This window comes from Chiloscyllium plagiosum, unplaced genomic scaffold (assembly GCF_037043375.1).
Source record: "Chiloscyllium plagiosum isolate Xiang-an unplaced genomic scaffold, Cpla_swu_hap1 HiC_scaffold_15, whole genome shotgun sequence".
Taxonomy (NCBI): Eukaryota; Metazoa; Chordata; class Chondrichthyes; order Orectolobiformes; family Hemiscylliidae; genus Chiloscyllium; species Chiloscyllium plagiosum.
The window spans coordinates 15,131,037-15,149,929 of NW_028270153.1; the positions used below are offsets into that span (position 1 = coordinate 15,131,037).

The 18,893-nt window shown below is 46.3% G+C and overlaps 1 protein-coding gene across 6 annotated transcripts in view; it reads left to right on the top strand.

Moving 5' to 3' along the window:
- LOC122560263 (PHD finger protein 20) overlaps positions 1 to 18,893 on the top strand; it is a 93,222-nt gene that overhangs the window by 21,477 nt on the left and 52,852 nt on the right. For 5 of the 6 annotated variants that reach the window (XM_087994760.1, XM_087994756.1, XM_087994758.1 and 2 more), the window contains exons 2-5: positions 940 to 1,041; positions 10,023 to 10,194; positions 11,993 to 12,077; positions 17,396 to 17,484. In XM_087994760.1, the coding sequence (XP_087850886.1) occupies positions 959 to 1,041; positions 10,023 to 10,194; positions 11,993 to 12,077; positions 17,396 to 17,484 (429 nt within the window). In that variant the 5' untranslated portion in view covers positions 940 to 958. Of the gene's footprint in view, positions 1 to 939; positions 1,042 to 10,022; positions 10,195 to 11,992; positions 12,078 to 17,395; positions 17,485 to 18,893 lie in introns of those variants that run through there. The other variant, XM_087994761.1, reaches the window with a different exon arrangement.

An 18,893-nucleotide genomic window follows, 5' to 3' on the forward strand; every position in this document is an offset into this window, starting at 1 on the left:
GATTTGTGATAAAGCAGGTCATTTGTTTTAGGGAGGTTGGCTGTGGATCAGTATTGGGTAGGACACTCTGGAGGGTGCCTCTCCTCTTATAGAGTCATACAGCATGGAAACTGCCCCTTTGGTTCAACCAGTCCACACCGACCATGTTCCCAGCTCAGCTAGTCCCGCCTGCCTGCGTTTGGCCCCTGCCCCTCCAAATCTTGCAATGAAGGCAGGCGTGCTAAATGCCTTCTTAATCACCCTGTCTACATGTGATGCAAATTTCCAAGAATTACATCCCTGAACCACTAGGAGCCTGTTCTACAACACTACCCAGGACCCTACAATTAACTGGATAAGTCCTGCCTTTGTTTGTTTTAACAAAATGCAATCCCTCGTATTTATCCAAATTAAACTCCATCTGCCACTCTTCAGCCCAATGACCCAATTGATCATGATCTTGTAATCTCAGGGAACCCTCTTTACTGTCCACGATACCACCAATTTTGGTGTCGTCTCCAAACTTAATAATGGTGTTTCCATATTTTCATTCAAATTGTTTCGGTAAATAGTTCTATGGGATCTTTTACATCCATTGGAAAGGACAGAGGGGGCCTCGATTTAACCCATCTCATTTGACAATCTGTACCCAGAACAGTACAGCATTCCTTCAGTGTTGCACTGGGGGTGACAGTGCTTAAGTCTTCAGAGTGCAGCCTGAGTCCTTGTGCTGCCCATTGAGCCACGATTTACCCTGTCTAGATGTTCCCATCTCTCATCAGCTAAACCTGCCACCCTATTCTGTTTCTCTTTCTGCTTCTAATCCAGCTTTCCTTGAAATATTCACTACCTGTGATATGTCTGCTGGTGCCCTCTGTCCTCCTGGGATACTGCAACTGATGCATTTTGGTGTCCCTGCTGGGAATGTATTTAATACACTCGTTCATCCTTTTTGCACAGAGACTGAAGTGTGTTGAAGATGTCCAGGAAACCTCCGAGCAGACGTGGTATTACTTTTGAGGTGGGCGCAAGGCTTGAAGCACGTGATAGACTGAAGAAATGGTAAGTGCTGCATTGGATGGCGCCTGTTTGTTTAATGGTCTGCGTTCGGGGGGAGAGCAGGCTGCTTGGTCCATCGTGCTCCTGCTGGAGTTTTCCCTTTCCCTAATTTGTTTTTGCAAAAATTGAGAATTGTAGTTGGCAGGCCACAGACTTGGGATTGTGGGAAACAAAGGCAGTAGGCTGAGGTGCTGGGAATGCAGCAGCGATGGAGTGACATCTATGGAGGGTCCACAGGGGAACTCCCAAGATTCGTGAACATCTTGAATGAGGAAATGTTTCCTCCCCTTTGTCCTAAATGTTTGCACCCTCATCCTGAGACTGTGATCTTTTTTTGTTGTACATTCTCATGTAGAAACTGTTCTGAGGAAGAGTCACTGGACTCAAAACGTTAACTGTGATTTCTCTCCACTGAAGCTGCCAGATCTGCTGAGCTTCTCCAGCAGTTTCTGTTTTTATAGCAACAGGAACATCATTGGTTCCATCCTGTGGTCTTGCCCTGAGTGGCAGCCAAACAGGAATGGAAAAAGGAGTGTGTAGGGGCGAGAAATTGGTTACAATTCCTGTCCTGGGGCCCGTAGATTTGCCAACTGAGCGGGGGTTTCTATTTGCTGCTGAACCAGTTCGACAGGAAGTAACTTTTATCCCCTTGCTGGAGCGATCATTGACCACGTGGAAATGGATTTAACGTAAGGGAGAGAGGGTTCAGAGGGGATGTGAGGAAGTGCTGTTTGACCCAGAGAGTGGTTAGAATCTCTGGGAACTTACGGCCTGTAAGACTGGTAGGGGCTGAAACTCCCAGAACATTTAAGAGGTACAGCAGAGTTTTGTTTAAAACCGGCATGTGGGACCAGGAGTGTGCTGGTTGATCAAATAATCCAGTTGATCAAGAGGTTGCATAATCAATGTGAAAACGCACATTCAATAATAGAAATGTAATGCAGGGGGTTTACACAAAACTGTTATACTTTATTTACAGCATGAATCACTTCCACAATAATGCAATTTTTCCTTAAATAAAACTTAGTGGCAGAGACTTAGCATTCACACCCTGAATGATTACTCGGGCATCGCGATTAACAAATAAATATTTGAGGTATATAATTCTTGCTGGTTTATGGAGAGCGCCAGTTCTTAAGGTGCTGGTTAAAGTAATGGTTGTTGTATTGAGGTGTGCACTTGTGATGTCAATGCATGCAATGGGTCAAGTGAAAAATGCGTTTGGTATGCTTTCCTTTATTGATCAGAGTATTGAGTACAGGAGTTGGGAGGTCATGTTGCGGCTGTACAGGACATTGGTTAGGCCACTGTTGGAATATTGCGTGCAATTCTGGTCTCCTTCCTATCGGAAAGATGTTATGAAACTTGAAAGGGTTCAGAAAAGATTTACAAGGATGTTGCCAGGGTTGGAGGATTTGAGCTACAGGGAGAGGCTGAACAGGCTGAGGCTGTTTTCCCTGGAGCGTCAGAGGCTGAGGAGTGACCTTATAGAGGTTTACAAAATTATGAGGGGCATGGATAGGATAAATAGGCAAAGTCTTTTCCCTGGGGTCGGGGAGTCCAGAACGAGAGGGCATAGGTTTAGGGTGAGAGGGGAAAGATATAAAAGAGACCTAATGGGCAACATTTTCACGCAGAGGGTGGTATGTGTATGGAATGAGCTGCCAGAGGAAGTGGTAGAGGCTGGTACAATTGCAACATTTAAGAGGCATTTGGATGGGTATATGAATAGGAAGGGTTTGGAGGGATATGGACGGGTGCTGGCAGGTGGGACTAGATTGGGTTGGGATGTCTGGTCGGCATGGACGGGTTGGACCAAAGGGTCTGTTTCTATGCTGTACATCTCTATGACTCTTAACTGGTAGCAAATGGGATTAGAATCGTTAGGTGTCTGTTTTTGACTGGTGTGGCTTTTTTTTAAAATATTTTTATTGAAACAATTTTTCTTTAAAAAATTAAAAAATATGAAAATATAACATTACAACAATAAAACAACAACAATAAACCAACTACTGTACTACTCTACAAAATATCTCGCAACTACACTCATTATACATCAATTAATCAATCAATAAATAAATAATGCTGCTGAGCGTAACAAGACCTCAGTTTTCAACCTTCAAGAGCACCAAATATTAAACCCACATTTGCTCGAAATTCTTCCTCTCAGGACATCAGGCTTATTAAACCAAACTAGGCGAAAGTGAGGACTGCAGATGCTGGAGATCAGAGTAGAGAATGTGGTGCTGAAAAAGCACAGCAGGTCAGGCAGCATCCGAACAGCAGGAGAATCTATGTTTCAGGCAAAATCCCTTCATCAGGAAAGAGGCTGGGAGACCTGGAGGTGTAGAGATAAATGGGAAGGGTTGGCGCTAGGGGTGAGGTAGCTGAGGGTGTAAGAGTTGGATGGAGGTGAGGGTAAAGGTGATAGGTCGAAGGGGAGGGTGGAGTGGATAGGTGGGAAGGAAGATGGAGGGGTGAGACAGGTTGTGAGGGCGGTGCTGAGCTGGAAGGTTGGAACTGGGATAAGGTGGGGGGAGGGGAAATGAGGAAGCTGGTGAAATAATACAGTAGGGGGCCTTTGCAGTTCTGAGAGAGTTTGGCCCTCAGTTGAGGCAGGGCTGACTGTAGAGAGGTTAGGAGGCGGAGCACGGCTGTGAGTGTGGATCGGAGGATCCAGAAGGAGAACCGTTGCTGGAGGTTTTGAATTTGTAATCTCTACTAGTTGTCCTGTTCAGATCCAAATTGTGTTGGTCTGAATATAGTTCCGAGTCCATGTGGGATCAATTGGTTCGTAGGGAGGCACTGAGGAAGGAGATGTGGCTGTGGTAGACAGTCTGCTTCAGGACGTGGCTGAAGAGCTTCAGGGCAGAGGGGGATGCAGTGAGAGAGAGAGAGAGACTCACTGAGATCCTTGTAGGGAGAGGAGGAGAACTTCTTCAAGGTAGGCATCCTTGGACGAGGATTTGCGGTGAGGTTAACATCAAATAGGAGAAAGTGAGTACTGCAGATGCTGTAGATCAGAGTCAAGAGGGTGGTGCTGGAAAAGCACAGCAGGTCAGGCAGCATCCGGGGAGCAGGAAAATCGACATTTCGGGCAAAGGCCCTTCATCAGGAATGAGGCTGGGAGCCTCGGGGGTGGAGAGATAAATGGGAGGGGGGTGGGGCTGGGGGGAAGGTAGCTGAGAGTGCAGTAGGTGGATGGAAGTGGGGGTAAAGGTGATAGGTCAGAGAGGAGGGTGGAGTCGATAGGTGGGAAGGAAGATTGACAGGTCATGAGGGTGGTGCTGAACTGGAAGTTTAAAATGGCGGACAGATCTGCTTCTGAATAATTCAAAAATGGCTGCCGTGTCTTCTAAAAATTGTCCATTTTCTGGTGCACTGTATTTGTAAGAAAGTCCAAAGGAATATGTTCCATAATTAACTTATGCCACTCCGACAGACCCAGGGAGTTCTCGGGCACCCAACAATGTTCTTCCTAGCACACAAAGTGAGGATGCTAAAAAGCTTTCTCTCGTGTACATCTGAAGGAGATAAATTTGGTAAACCCAGGAGCAAAGAGCCTGAGTTCACCTTGACTTCGGTCTCCAAGCCCCCTCTATTACTCCTGCCACAGCTCTCCAGTACATACAGAGTCTGTGACAGAACCATGAACAATGAGTGAGGGGACCTGTATTTATTTTACATTTGGGACACATTGAAGATGCACCCTGCTTAAACTTTGCAAGACAATCTGGGGCCAGATGAACCCTATGAAGACTCTTTTTTAACTGCATAGCATGAGTCCTCTTACATATTGAAATCTTCCTCGCATGCTGACAAATGTCCTGCCAGGTTTCTGGAGTGATCTCCACCCCTAACTCTTCCAGACCTCCTGTAATCGCTTGATGTCACCTGAGGAACCTCCCCCCAACAAATGATCGAGTGTACTCACTGAAAGAGTGCTCTTAGCCTGAAGCACCCTCTTTTCCGTATCAGATCTGTAGCTCACAGTCAGAAGTGTATTCTCTTTTTGGATAAAATCTCTGATCTGTAAAAAAATGGAAGAGGTCCATGCTCGATAATCCATACTTACGGGTTATTTGATCTGCGCACCACAACCTGGTGAACTCTGTCAACCTTCACCTGGTCCACCTCGGCATCCCAGCCAAGAAATTGTGGCAACCAGTCTTCAAAAAATCCTGCTGGCTGCCCACCTCCTTCTCCCTCCAGCAAGCCAATGACCCGGATATTGTTCCTCCGACCTCAATTTTCCAGGTCATCACCTTGCTCAGTCAGGGCCCGAACCTGTTTGTCAAGGCCATGGAATGCCCCTCCGGGGACTTGACCTCTGTCTCCAACAATACGGTCCATCGCTCGACCTCTTCAACTCGCTTCCTGAGCCCTTCCAACTCCTCTTCATGCTTCTGCAGCATGGCTGAGATGGGCTACAGTTGATTACGAGTCTCCTCCCTCATCTCTTGGATCAGTTGTCGGATCGCTCCAAATTTCTCCATGATGTTCTGCTGTGCAGGCGTTTCTTTCAGAGCTGCCCCAGAAGGTGCAGCTGCTTCCCCAGTTAGAGTCTCGGGCCTGCCCGATGTTTTCGAGTGTACCAAGACTTGGCCGTTAGCTTCCCCTTAGCCGTTCTCATGTGCTCGAGAAAGGATTTAACAAGAATTTTTTCCAATAAAATCAAAGGCGGGGGGGGTGAAAAAATATTACTACCTTGGGTTGGGATTCGGAGCTCAGCAAGGCTGATCTATTCAGATTGCTGCCATCTTGAATCCCTGACAGGTGAGGGTTTGATGGGCTGAAGGGTCTTTATCAGGGCTGACACTTTGGTTCTGGTCAAAGATTCATTTGTAAACCTTGTAACTCATGGCTGATCTGATTGTGGCCACTGCCCTGTCTGTCCCTCAAACCTGGTCAGTCAAACATCTGTCAGAGTATATTCAAGGCTGATCACTGTGGGAGAAAATCCTAAACACTCGCAATCCTTTGGGAGAAGGCATTGCTCCTCATCTATGTCTTAAATGGAAGCTCCTTCAACTTTAAACTACAGCCCCTACTTCTGACCTTTCTCATGAGAGGGAATGGATGTAAGTCTGCTCGCTGAGCTGAAAAGTTCGTTTTCAGACGTTTCGTCACCATAGACAATAGATGACAGACAATAGGTGCAGGAGTAGGCCATTTGGCCCTTCGAGCCAGCACCACCATTCATTATGATCATGGCTGATCATCCACAATCAGTATCCTGTTCCTACCTTATCCCCATAACCCTTGATTCCACTATCTTTAAGAGTTCTATCCATCTATTTCTTGAAAGTATCCAGAGACTTGGCCTCCACTGCCTTCTAGGGCAGAGTATTCCATATGTCCACTATTGTCTGGGCGAAGAAATTTCTCCTCAACCGCTTCCAGCTTCACGAATCCAGAATCTAGTTTCCAGCATCTGCAGTCATTGTTTTTACCTCTGTTCTAAATGGCCTATTTTAAAACTGTGTCCTCTGGTTCTGGACTCATCCATCAGCAGAAACATGCTTCCTGCCTCCAGAGTGTCCAATTGTTTAATAATCTTATACGTCTCAATCAGATCCCCTCTCATCCTCCTAAACTCAAGTGTGCACAAGCCCAGTCGCTCCATTCTTTCAACGTATGATAGTCCCGCCATTCGGGGAATTGGCCTCATGAACCTAGCCAGAATGTCTTTCCTCAAATTTGAAGACCAAAATTGCGCACAATATTCCAGGTGTTGTCTCACCAGGGCCCTGTACAGCTGCAGAAGGACCTCTTTGCTCCTAGACTCAATTCCTTTTGTTTTGAAGGCCAGCATGCCATTAGCTTTCTTCATTGCCTGCTGAACTGGCATGTTTGCTTCCATTAGGTAACCTCAACATTAAGCCTCCGATGAGAGGGAATATCCATCACAGCTTATACCCAGTTGAACTGCGCTCAGAATTTTGTATGTTTCCATAGGATTACCTCTCATCCTCCTAATGAGTATAAGATCAACCCTGCTCAACCTTTCCTGATGAGGTGGTCCTTTCCTCTTAGCAATCCGCCGAGTAAACCTCTTCTATAACCATCTGGTGGGCACATCATGTTTAGTCCATATCTGATAAATGGGGAGGAGAGGGGGATAGAAAGCAGGAGTGGAGAGGAATTCTGAAAAATGATGAATGCTATATGAGGTATAACACCGGGTAATCACATCTGTTCTGAAGTCCAGTTTGGAATTTGTCAATAATATAGGGACAATGGGGCTGATTCTCCTGGGAGCGGAGAGAAGATTGAGGAGAAATTCACTTGAAGCATTCAAACTTTTGTTTTTGAATGGTTTCAATCGAGTGAGTATGAAATAACCGGCTTCTGTCGGCGGCTCAGTGCCCCAGAGCAGTCTCATTGAATGTAAAAGGGCCAGAGGCAAGATGAGAAATAACTTTACACAACGAGCTGTTCTGGTCAGCAATACTGTGTCTGAAAGACCAGTGGAGGCAGATTCAATTCATAACGTTAGAAGGGGAATTGGTGAAATAGTTGAAGAAATCAAACATTGTAAGGACTTGAGGGAAGAGCAGGGGAGTGGGACTGATTGAATAGATCTTTGAAATATCTAGCACAAAGACAGTGGGCTGAATGGCCTGCTACTACACCGTGAGATTGTGTATTTTAAGCGATGGTGAATATTTCCTGTCACATGTTTCATTCCAGGGTTCTGCCCACGTTTCCTCATTGTGTTGCTGTTACATGCAGAGAAACATTGAAGGGCATCATTAAAAATGTGACCTTCACTATCCAGTTAGCATTGTTTTGACTGGGATGGGGAGTAACTGAGCACCAGCTGATCACCCCTGCTGGTTTTAGGATTTGATTGACATGTCATTATTACAAGTCAGCTGTTTGAATCCGAGAGGCTGCTGGAATTGTCTATTCTTCTTTTCAGTTCTTGGTATGATTTGAAGTTTGAGCTCTCTGCTTCTGTGGGTGGGCTCCGCTCTTATAACTTACTGCATTGCCTTTGAGTCATCGAGTCCGACAGCTCGGAGACAGGCCGTTTGGTCCAGACTGGTCCATGCCGACCAAAACGTCCATCTACACTAACCCCATTTCCCTGCACTTGGCCCATATCCTTCTAAACCTTTCCTATCGTTGTATTTGTCCAAGTGCCTTTTGAATGTTGTTAATGTATCCGCCTCAACCACATCCTTTGAATAAAGAGTGTGCTTTTCACGAACTTAGATTATCCCAGAGCAGATTGTGGTCAATAAGATTGAAATGCAGTCACTGTTGGGATGTAGAAAGTACGGCACCCAATTGGTTCACAGTAAGCTCCCTTTCGAAGGGCTGTGAAAATGATGTGATATTCCCTTTCTTAGTGATTTTTAGATGAATGTTAACCATTCCACCATGAAAATTTCCCCTACTCCTCTCTGAAAGAGCACTCTCTCTATCCTCGGTGCTTTGTGCGTGCCATCTACAGGATGCACTGCAGTAACTCACCAGTACCTTCCGAACCCATGACCTCTCCCACTTCGGAGAGCAGCAGACACTGGGGAGTACCACCACCAGAGGAATATGGGCCAAGTGCTGGCAAATGGGACTAGATTAGGTTATGATATTTGGTCGGCAGGGACAAGTTGGACCGAAGGGTCTGTTTCCGTGCTGTACATCTCTATGACTCTATGACACTTGCCAACCTCCCTCCAAACCACTCACCATCCTGACTCAGCACAGCATAACCACTTCATCAGGGTCAGGGTACAGGAATTCCCTTCCCGAAAACGCAGTGAGTATCCCCACACCATGTGGTCTGCAACAGTTCAACAAAGCAGCTCACCACTGCCTTCTCGTGAGTGACCAATCAATACTGGCTTTGCTGGTGTTGGTCACATCCTGTAAATTAATTTTTACAGGTATCCCGCTGCTTTACGCCATTTCGCTTTTACAAAAGACCTACATTAGTACCAGTTTTCACTAACGGAAGGAAATCTGAAGAGGAGTTTTGCTCTTCTGAGAAAAGGCAAAGATTTTCCCATGTGAATTAATGCTTTGCTTTACGCCATTTTGGCTTACAAAAGGTTTCATAGGAACGATCAGCTTTCAGATAGCGGGGGACACCTGTAACCACGTTGTTTCAAATTCAGAAAAGATTTACAAGCTGTTGCCAGGGCTGGAGGATTTGAGCTATAGGGAGAGGTTGCACAGGCTGGGGCTGTTTTCCCTGGAGTGTTGGAGCCTGAGGGGTGACCTTATAGAGGGTTATAAAATCATGAGGGGCATGGATAGGATAAATAGACAAAGTTTTTTCCTTGGGATGGGGGAGTCCAGAACTAGAGGGCATAGGTTTAGGGTGAGAGGGGAAAGATATAAAACAGACCTAAGGGGCAATGTTTTCTCGCAGAGGGTGGTACGTGTATGGAATGAGCTGCCAGAGGAAGTGGTGGAGGCTGGTACAATTGCAACATTTAAGAGGCATTTGGATGGGTATATGCATAGGAAGGGTTTGGAGGGATATGGGCCGGGTGCTGGCAGGTGGGAATAAATTGGGTTGGATATCTGGTTGGCGTGGACAGGTTGGACCGAAGGGTCCGTTTCCATGCTGTACATCTCTATGACTCTAAGTGGTGGATGTGGATACGATTACAACATTTAAAAGACACTTGGAAAGGGACATCAATAGGAAAGATTTGAAGGGATATGGGCGGGTGGGAGCAGTTTAGTTTGGGATTATGTTTGGCATGGACTGGTCAGACCGAAGGGTCTGTTTCCATGCTGTAGGACTCCGTGAATTGATCTTCTGCTGGTGAGCACTCCTGTTCTTTGCCTGAGTCGATTGCCCCGTACAGTCAGTGCAAATCCAACCTAGTTCTTTACTGCCTGGTCTCCGACATTGGATCAACAAAGCAGGTTGCCAGGCTTCAGCCGAGGGGCAGTGTTGTGGGTGTGGTGTAACCTCGAACCCGGGCCCCTGATCCAGCGCCTCTCCTCCTGTCTCCCTGCAGGTACACGGCGCACATCGAGAAGATTGATTACGAAGAGGGGAAGGTGCTGATTCATTTCAAGCGCTGGAATCATCGATACGACGAATGGTTTAGCTGGGACAGTGTGTACCTTCGGCCTTTAGAGAGGCCGCTGCTGCGGAAAGAGGGGGCGAAGCTGGATGAGCCCATCGTGGTGAGGACATGTCGGAAACGCAAAAAAACGTTTCTATTAAGGCCAGATTTAGCCAAATGTGCAGGAAATTCTCAACCTCCCTCCAGCTAAGATTCATTTCTTGATTGATTTTATTTATTGTCCCGTGTACCAAAATACAGTGAAAAGTTTTGTTTATGAACAGTACAGGCAGATCATAGTCAGCAAGGATGTACAGATCGAGGAGACTGAGACAGAGGCGTGCAGGTTACATTGCACAGGGCACACACTCGGCAGTGTTGGCAAGATTAGCATTTTCTGAGGTTAGGGAGTACATTCATCTGTCTCATCACATCTGGGAAGAAGCTGTTCCTGAACCTACTGTTGGTGTGTGTTCAGGCTTCTGTATCTTCTGCCTGACGGAAGAGGTTGTAGGAGTTCGTTACTGGGGTGCAATGGGTCTGTGATGATTCAGAGGCAACAACTTGAGATCAATGATGCAGACTCGTAAGGCCATTTGGCCCATCGTGTCTGTGTGCCAGCTCTTTTGACAGAGCTATCTAATTAAACCCACAACCCTGCTTCTCAATAGATCTGCTTTTTAAAAAAACATTTTAAGTGCTTTATCTGAATCCTTTTTTCATTTATTATCGACTTGGATGTGTAGAAGCAATCCTAGACAATTAACACCAATAGTGAGCAAAAATTACCAAAGAACTGTCGATGTTGGAAATCGTAAACAAAAACAGAAATTGCCAGAGAAACTCGGCATGTCTGGCAGTATCTGTGGAGAGAGAAAGCAGACTTAACATTTCGGGTCCAGTGATCCTTCTTTAGAGCAGTTCTGAAGGGTCACTGGATCCAAAATGTTAACTCTGCGCTCGCGCTCGCTCTCTCTCTCTCTCTCTCTCTCTCTCTCTCTCTCTCTCTCTCTCTCTCTCGCTCGCTCGCTGTCTGCTTGTCGCGCGTGCACTCTCTCTCTCTTTTCCCCCGCCACCACACCTGCCGAGTTTCTCCAGCAATTTCTCTTTTTGTTTCTGGTCTCCAACGGTGATTGACATGGGAATTATAAAGGATTATCTCCGTTCTGAGTCAATTTTTCAAATTCGTTCCTGGGGTCTGAGTGTCGCTGGCATTTAGGGGGAGATTGTGATTTAGGCTGTAGTGATCATGCCACTGGACTAGAACAACCCCCAGTGTTCTTTGGTCATGAGTTCAGATCCCACCGGGCAGATGGTGAAATGTGGATTCAACAGAAAAAAACGTCTGAAATACAGAGCTGGCCTCATGGTGTAACTGTGGTCCATTGTCACAAAATAAAAACCTATCTGGCTTGCTAATGTCCTTTTGGGAAGGAAATCTGCCATCCTTACATGGTCTGGCCTACATGTGACTCCAGATCCACAGTCATGTGGTTGACTCTTAACGGCCCTCTGGGCTTTCAGTGTAGGCCCAGCCAGCATTACCCACATTCCATGAATAACTTTTTAAAAAAAAAATCATTGCCCATTCCTAAACACCCTCACAAGTTGCCTTGTTGAACTGCTGAAGCTCCATGGTGGGTAGGTGCAGACACAAGATGTACAGCGGGAGGGAGTTCCTGTTTGTTCCAGGAGTTTTAGCAAATGTTTTGTCTCAAAGTAGAACTGAGCCAGCCCGGGGACATGTTTTAGTACAGGGCCATAATCACGGGCAAACTACTTGAAAAGTGCAACATATATGCTAATCACATTTCCTCAGCATAGAATTGAGTACACAAGTGATGCATTGTCGATGCTTTTCCTTGCATTTAATTCAGTGATAACCTCTTATGTCTTGTTTGATTTTTTTTTTTGTTTAGGAGTTCCGCCCCAGTGAACAAGTGTTGGCCTGCTGGTCTGACTGTCGCTTCTACCCAGCTAAAGTTATATCAGTCAACAAGGATGGTGAGTGAGGGGCCAGGTGACTCCCCCTTATGGGTATGCAGTTGGCAGAGACCAGATGGGCTCAAGGAGAGGGGGAGCAGCATTTTGAGAAATGCATGGCTACCTCTTTTTCCGAAGTTCGAGAGATGGAGGGTATTGGGGGAAGAGGTAGAAAACGGAGTGTGGGAAGTAGAGAGACAAGGCTTACATGTGGCTCAGTGGTTAGCACTGCTGCCTCACTGCGCCAGGGACCCGGGTTCAGTTCCACCCTCTGGCGACTGTCTGTGTAGTGTTTGCACATTCTCCCCTTGTGTTTCCTCCGGGTGCTCAGGTTTCATTCAGAGATGTGCAGGTTAGGTGGATTGGCCATGCCAAATTGCCTACAATGTCGAGGGATGGGAAGGCTACGCGGCTTTACCATGGGAAGTGCAGGGTTATGGAGTGGATCTGAGAGTGTTGCTTTTTGGGAAGGGGTGATGTGGACTCAATGGGCCGAATGACTTGCTCCCACCACTATAGGGATTCTGTGATAAGATCCACCATTTTAAGACCGGCTTCGGTTGCTACATGTTGTGCTGTCTGTTAGGATGACCTGCGGAGATTATAACAAAGCAACATTGGATCAGTTTGGGTCTGTCGGCTTTGGGCGATTCTCCCCTGTTCAGAGCAGACTTGGTCTTCATTGGATGAAGCGAGAAGATGTTGGCCCATAAAGATATTTTGTGTATTAGTCAGGTAGCTATAGGAAAGATGTTGTGAAACTTGAAAGGGTGCAGCAAAGATTTACAAGGATGTTGTCAGGGTTGGAAGATTTGAGCTACAGGTCGAGGCTGAATAGGGCGGGGCTGTTTTCCCTGGAGTGTCGGAGGCTGAGGGGTGACCTTATGGAGGTTTATAAAATCATGAGGGGCATGGATAGGATAAATAGACAAGGTCTTTCCCCTGGGGTGGGGCAGCCCAAAACTTAAAGGGCATAGGTTTAGAGTGCGAGGGGAAAAATCTAAAAGAGACCTAAGGGGTAACTTTTTCACGCAGAGGGTGGCACGTGTATGGAATGAGCTGCCAGAGGAAGTGGTGGAGGCTGGTGCAATTACAACATTTAAAAGGCATCTGGGTGGGTATATGAATAGGAAGGGTTCAGAGGATATGAGCCAAGTGCTGGGAAACGGGACCTGATTAATTTTGGATATCTGGTCAGCACGGGCTAGTCAGATTGAAGGGTCTGTTTCCATGCTGCACACCTCTATGACGACATTTCGGAGACCCTTGCTGCTGCACTCCAGGGTAAGCATGGTTGCATTCTTGCTGCATGGTGTCCTGCTATAAGGAAGTAAAGTGGAATTTTTTTATATAGATTACTTACAGTGTGGAAACATGCCCTTCGGCCCAATGAATCCACACCGACCCACCGAAGCACACCCATCCCGACCCATTCCCCTATGTTTACCCCTGCACCTAACACTACGGGCAATTTAGCATGGCCAATTCGCCTGACCTGCACATTTTTGGATTGTGGGAGGAAACCGGAGCACCCGGAGGAAACCCACGCTAATACGGGGAGAATGTGCAAATTCCACACAGTCAGTCGCCTGAGGTGGGAATTGAACCCGGGTCTCTGGCGCTGTGAGGCAGCATTGCTAACCACTGTGCCTCCGTGCCGCCCAGCAGATATCAGAGAGCCTAGTACTCAGTGTATTAGTATTTTGTCAGACTGCACTACACTGGAGGCACATGTTTGTGTCTTATGATTTTTTGATACGTTGACGTTTCAGAGTCCTGCAGTCTGTCTGTGCAGCTTGGGAGTGAAACAATTGCTGGACTCACGACCAAGGTGGTTGTGGTTTACCTATCACTGGCTGTATGCTGGTGCCTGACCATAGCAATTAGTCCCTCAGCAACTAGTCCGTAACAGACTTGAACAGGAGATGAGGAAAATACTAAGACACCCCGACTCTCCACAGCCAGCACAATAGACTGACTGCACCATGTGCTTCCCAGTTATGCGTGTACTGCAACCAAAAGGATTGTTTTCCAAAAATTAAAAAAAACAGCATTGGCATATTACCAATTATGGTCGACAGGCAGGAGGCTGGAAGAACACAGCAAGCCCGGCAGCATCAGGAGGTGGGGAAGTCAATGTTTCAGGCGTAACCCTTCTTCAGGACTGGGAGTGGGTGTGGGGGGAGCTGCAGATAGAGGGTGGTGGGGGCAGGGTGGTGAAGTGGGGATAGGTGAAGACGGAGAAAGTGAGGACGGCAGATGCTGGAGATCAGGGTCGAGAGTGTGGTGCTGGAAAAGCACAGCAGGTCGGGCAGCGTCCGAGGAGCAGGAGAGTCGATGTTTCGGGCAAGAGCCTTTCATCAGGAAAGGTGAAGACAGTTGGAGGGTACGACATGTTGGTCAGTGGGAGAAATGAATCTGGTAGGTGGCAGGGAGGAGTGGAAGGGAGTTGGGGGAGGGGAAGGGAGGTTATTTGAAATTGGAGAACTCAATGTTGAGTCCTCCGGGCTGTAGGCTTCCCAGGTAGAAGATGAGGTGTAGTTGCTCCAACTTGCAGTTAGTTTCATTGTCACAATGGAAGAGGCCGAGGATGGTCATGTCGGAAAGGGAGTGGGAAGAGGAATTAAAATGAGTGGTGACTCTGAGGTCCGGTCCTCAACAATTGAAATTGTGTTCTTCCCATTCAGCAGAGTGCAGGGAACTAAACCATTGGAAAGTCACCCAATGGGCAGATGTAAGGAGCCTGTCCAGTGTGACCAGAATTTGTCTGTTGTTATGGGTTTGAGAAAGATTTTGAAGAAAGGTCACTGGACCTGAAACATTGTCTCTGCTTCCTGCCTACAGCTGATGTCAAACCTCTGATTTTCCAGCAATTTCTATTCTTGCTGCCGAAGTTTTAAAATCTAGGGTTGGCCTTTAAGGACAAAGAAGAGAATTACATCCCAGGGTAGTGTGACCTTGAAACTCTCTGCCTGTGAGGGTAACACAGACGGCTCATTGAATATTTTTAGGACCCAGGTGCATAGATTCTTGATGGCTGGTGGGAATGGGACTGGGGTATTTGAAATACACAGATTAGGGATGACCATGTTTAATGGTGCAGCAGCCTCGAGAAGCAGAATAATTTACCTCTGCTTTTGTATGAGTTGGTACTTTACCAATTGGTGCACCAACTGCCATCTGCCCAGTGGTGGGAGACTTTGTGGTGAAGAGTCGTCATGTCCTTTGTTGACTTCCTGCTCACTGAATTCTGTGCAGGCGAAAGGGTAACAATGATTATCGGGTTGGCCGAAAGACCTGATATCAGAGGAGAAAGCATCAAACCATCCAGGACACAGTGTACACTGATTAACGAGAAGAATAATGTGCTTATTCTCTCCAGAGGACACATGCACTGCGTTATCTCCTTTTGCATAGCACAGCGGTTTCTCCTGTTATCTAATGCTCAGCACTTTGTGTGTGAAATCTGCTTCCACTTTGTGAAAACGTGTGATTGTTTAGCTGAATCCTGGGCCTGAGTCTGGATTTTTCAGGTTATGTTTTTTTTTGTAATTATTTCTGATATACTTTGCAATAATTTTGGATTTGTGATTATTTTCTTTGCCACTGTGAGGTTTTCTCTGTCCTCCACCTCAGGTTAATATTGCATGACGCTTTGTAGGACCCACCGACAAATTTCAAAGCACCTCGAATTAATCCCCACATAAAGCTGACGGCTGCGTGAGTGAGCAACTGGGCCTTCAATGGCCATTTTCCTCCCAGCCTCCATTTTCATGGGCAGAGAAGTAGTCTTCTCAGGCCTCGTGTGGTAAAGAGAGCAAGACTAGGGGGGCGCACTCCATCAACAGCCATGTTGCCATCACAGATGCCCACCCCAGGAGATCTGCCCACGCGGTTCCTCCCCCCCCACCTTCTGGTGGGAGGGCAGGGGTTTGGTGCCGCCATTACCAGCAGGTCTCTACCAATTCTTCAGGGAATGGGCAGTCCCTCTATCTGTAAAATGCTGGCCCTAGTGTCAATAAAAGGTGACTCTGAAGCTGTCAAATTGGAAGAAAATCCCTACTGGTTCACCAGTGCCCCACAGGGAAGGAGACTTTGCCAACTTCATCTGATCTCGTGACTCCAATCCACGTATCAACATGGCTGACTCTTAACCACCATTTTGAAGGGGGTTTAGTGAAGCCAGTCAGTTTAGGGTGTTGGTAGCATTGTGGTAAAATTATTTGGGCTTGTAATTTATCAACCTGGACAGCAGTTAAAATCTCACTTCAGCTGTTCGGGGGAGTTTAAATTTGTCTAATTAATAAAATGTGGAATATTAATAAAGATGCTGAAACTACCAGATTTCCCTCAAAACCCTTCTGGTTCACTGAAGTCTTTCATGGAAGCAAGCCCTGTTTCTTAACATAGTCTGGCCTACGGGGAGTCACAACAATAAGATTGACTTTTATCTGTTCTCTTAAGTGGCTGAGCAAGTCACTCTGCAAGAGGAATTCGGATATTTAAAAGGCTTCTAGGTTTATAAGATCTTGGGAAGGTAGACGTGGAAAGGGTATTTTCATTTTGTGGATCAGCTCAGATCTAGGGGGTGTTTTTTAAAATTAGGAGTCACCCTTTTAGGACTAAGATGAGAGGAATTATTTCACTGATGGTTGTGAGACTTTTGAACTCTATGCCTCAGTAACTGGTGGAAATGAGGGGTCATTAAATTTATTTAAGGTGGAAGTAGATTTTAAATTTAGGTTTTTATTGTCAAATGTTCTCGAGTATGGGAGACAAGAGTACAGTGCAAAGTGTACAGGGTCACCACACGTAGTGCCGTCTCACGTACAAAGTACCTAGGTACACAATCTTAGTTACAGAAATAGAAAGATAAATAAGCTTTAAAAAGTCAAACACAATGGTTCTTTCTAAGAGAGATTTGTTAAGAGAGAGGAATCGAGGTTATTGGCGGGAATTCAGACAGAAACATCAGTTGTGATGTTATTGAATGGGCAAGCAGGTTTGAAGGGCCAAATGGCCGACGTCTCCTATTTCATATGTGAGTGTTGGCCCAGCCATTTACATCCCGAGGACAAATTTAAAAATGTGTCTCAAATTTGGGGAAAATGGGGATGGGCAATAAATGTTGGATTTGTCAGTGGCACCTGCACCTGAAGGATGTTTGTTCTTAATTCAGTGAAACCGAGGAGTAAGATTTAGTTGGATGAGATGGGAGTCTGGCCTGGAGAGGAGGTGATCTGTCCTGGGATTGTCTCTGACAGCGACCTGTCTTTCACGTGTTGAGACGGAGTGACGTTGTGATACTGAGATCGGCTGGTGTGCTTTCTGTGTTTCAGCTTCATACACGGTGGAATTCTACGATGGCGTTGTGCAGACTGTGAAGAAAATCCATGTCAAATCTCTTCCCAAGAGCTCGCGGGACAAGGTAAGGCTGAAAGTCTCTGCCTACCTAGTTACAGCCCCTGGCCTTCGAGACTAATTCATCAGTCGATGGAGGACTAGAACAAGCAGGAGTAAGCCCTACATCCCCTTGAACTTGCAGCATTTTTCAATAAGTTCATGGCTGATTGGCAAAACACATTCCCATGTTATCCTGATATCTATTTGGAAAAGAGACAAACTAGCCCACAGCTACTGCACACAGCTAAAGATTCTTATGTCCTTTTAGAGTCTGGTCACCCTGCTATAGGACAGATGTTATTAAACTGGCAAGGCTGCAAACATAGGTTTACAAGGATGTTACTGAGACTGGACGGTTTATCAGAAGGATGGGGTTGGGTTAGGTTAGGTTTTTATTAGTTAGGAAGAGATGCAGGGATAAAAATGAATAAATGTGAACAGATCAGCAATGATCTAATGGAAACGCAGGTCAGGTTTGAGGACTGATTAGTTGTTGCTGTATTTATACTGAATCGTGGTCATCAAACTTTCCCACTTAATGTTCTCCTTCCCCAATCAAAAAATGATTCGCAAGTACTTTGACACCAGAGCAGTGGCAGAGCGGCAGTTAGTTATCTTGGAACACTGCAAACGTTTGCAGTAGTTTAGGCACAAAAAAATTGAAGTGTATGGTAATCAGCCCTTTAACGATGTTATGGGAGAGTGTGTTCATAGATACAGAGGAACACCAATTATCCAAAGGTCGATTATCCGAAAAAGATCTCAAGGTCCCGATGCTTGGCTAAGCTGTGTTATCCGGCATTCAATTATCCGAACCGAATACTCTCTGCCCGTGTCATTCGGACAATCGAGGTTCCTCCGTGTTTCTAATTGATCTGTTCAGATATGTTATAATGCCTCTGGAGCTGCTAGGGCTTAACCCTGGGCCTCCTGGCTCACAGGTGGGAGCACTGCCACCGCACCACAGGAGCACCGAAAATAGGTTTGTATGTCATGGAGTAAGCTGCGTGCAGGTGTGTTGAGGGATGATTTGATTGTGTAATCTGGCAGCCAATGTTGATGCTGTGCCAGCTTTGCCAGGGAGGGATTGTAAATGGACAAGAGGTATTTACTTTGAGGAAAAGCTGACCTCGTAGAGTAGGATGTGGCAGGAAGAAACATTTCAACCTAACCATGACTTAGAAAGGGTGGACACTGGGAATTTGTTTCCGTCAGGCAGGGATACTAGGATCGGTGGGCACAACCTTAGAATTAGAGGGGGTCAACTTAGAATGGAAATGAGCAGACGTTTCTTCAGCCAGAGAGTGGTGGGCCTGTGGAATTCGTTGCCATGGAGCGCAGTGGAGGCTGGGACGTTAAATGTCTTCAAGGCAGAGATTGATAAATTCTTAATCTCGCAAGGAATTAAGGGATACGGGGTAAGTGGTGTTGAAA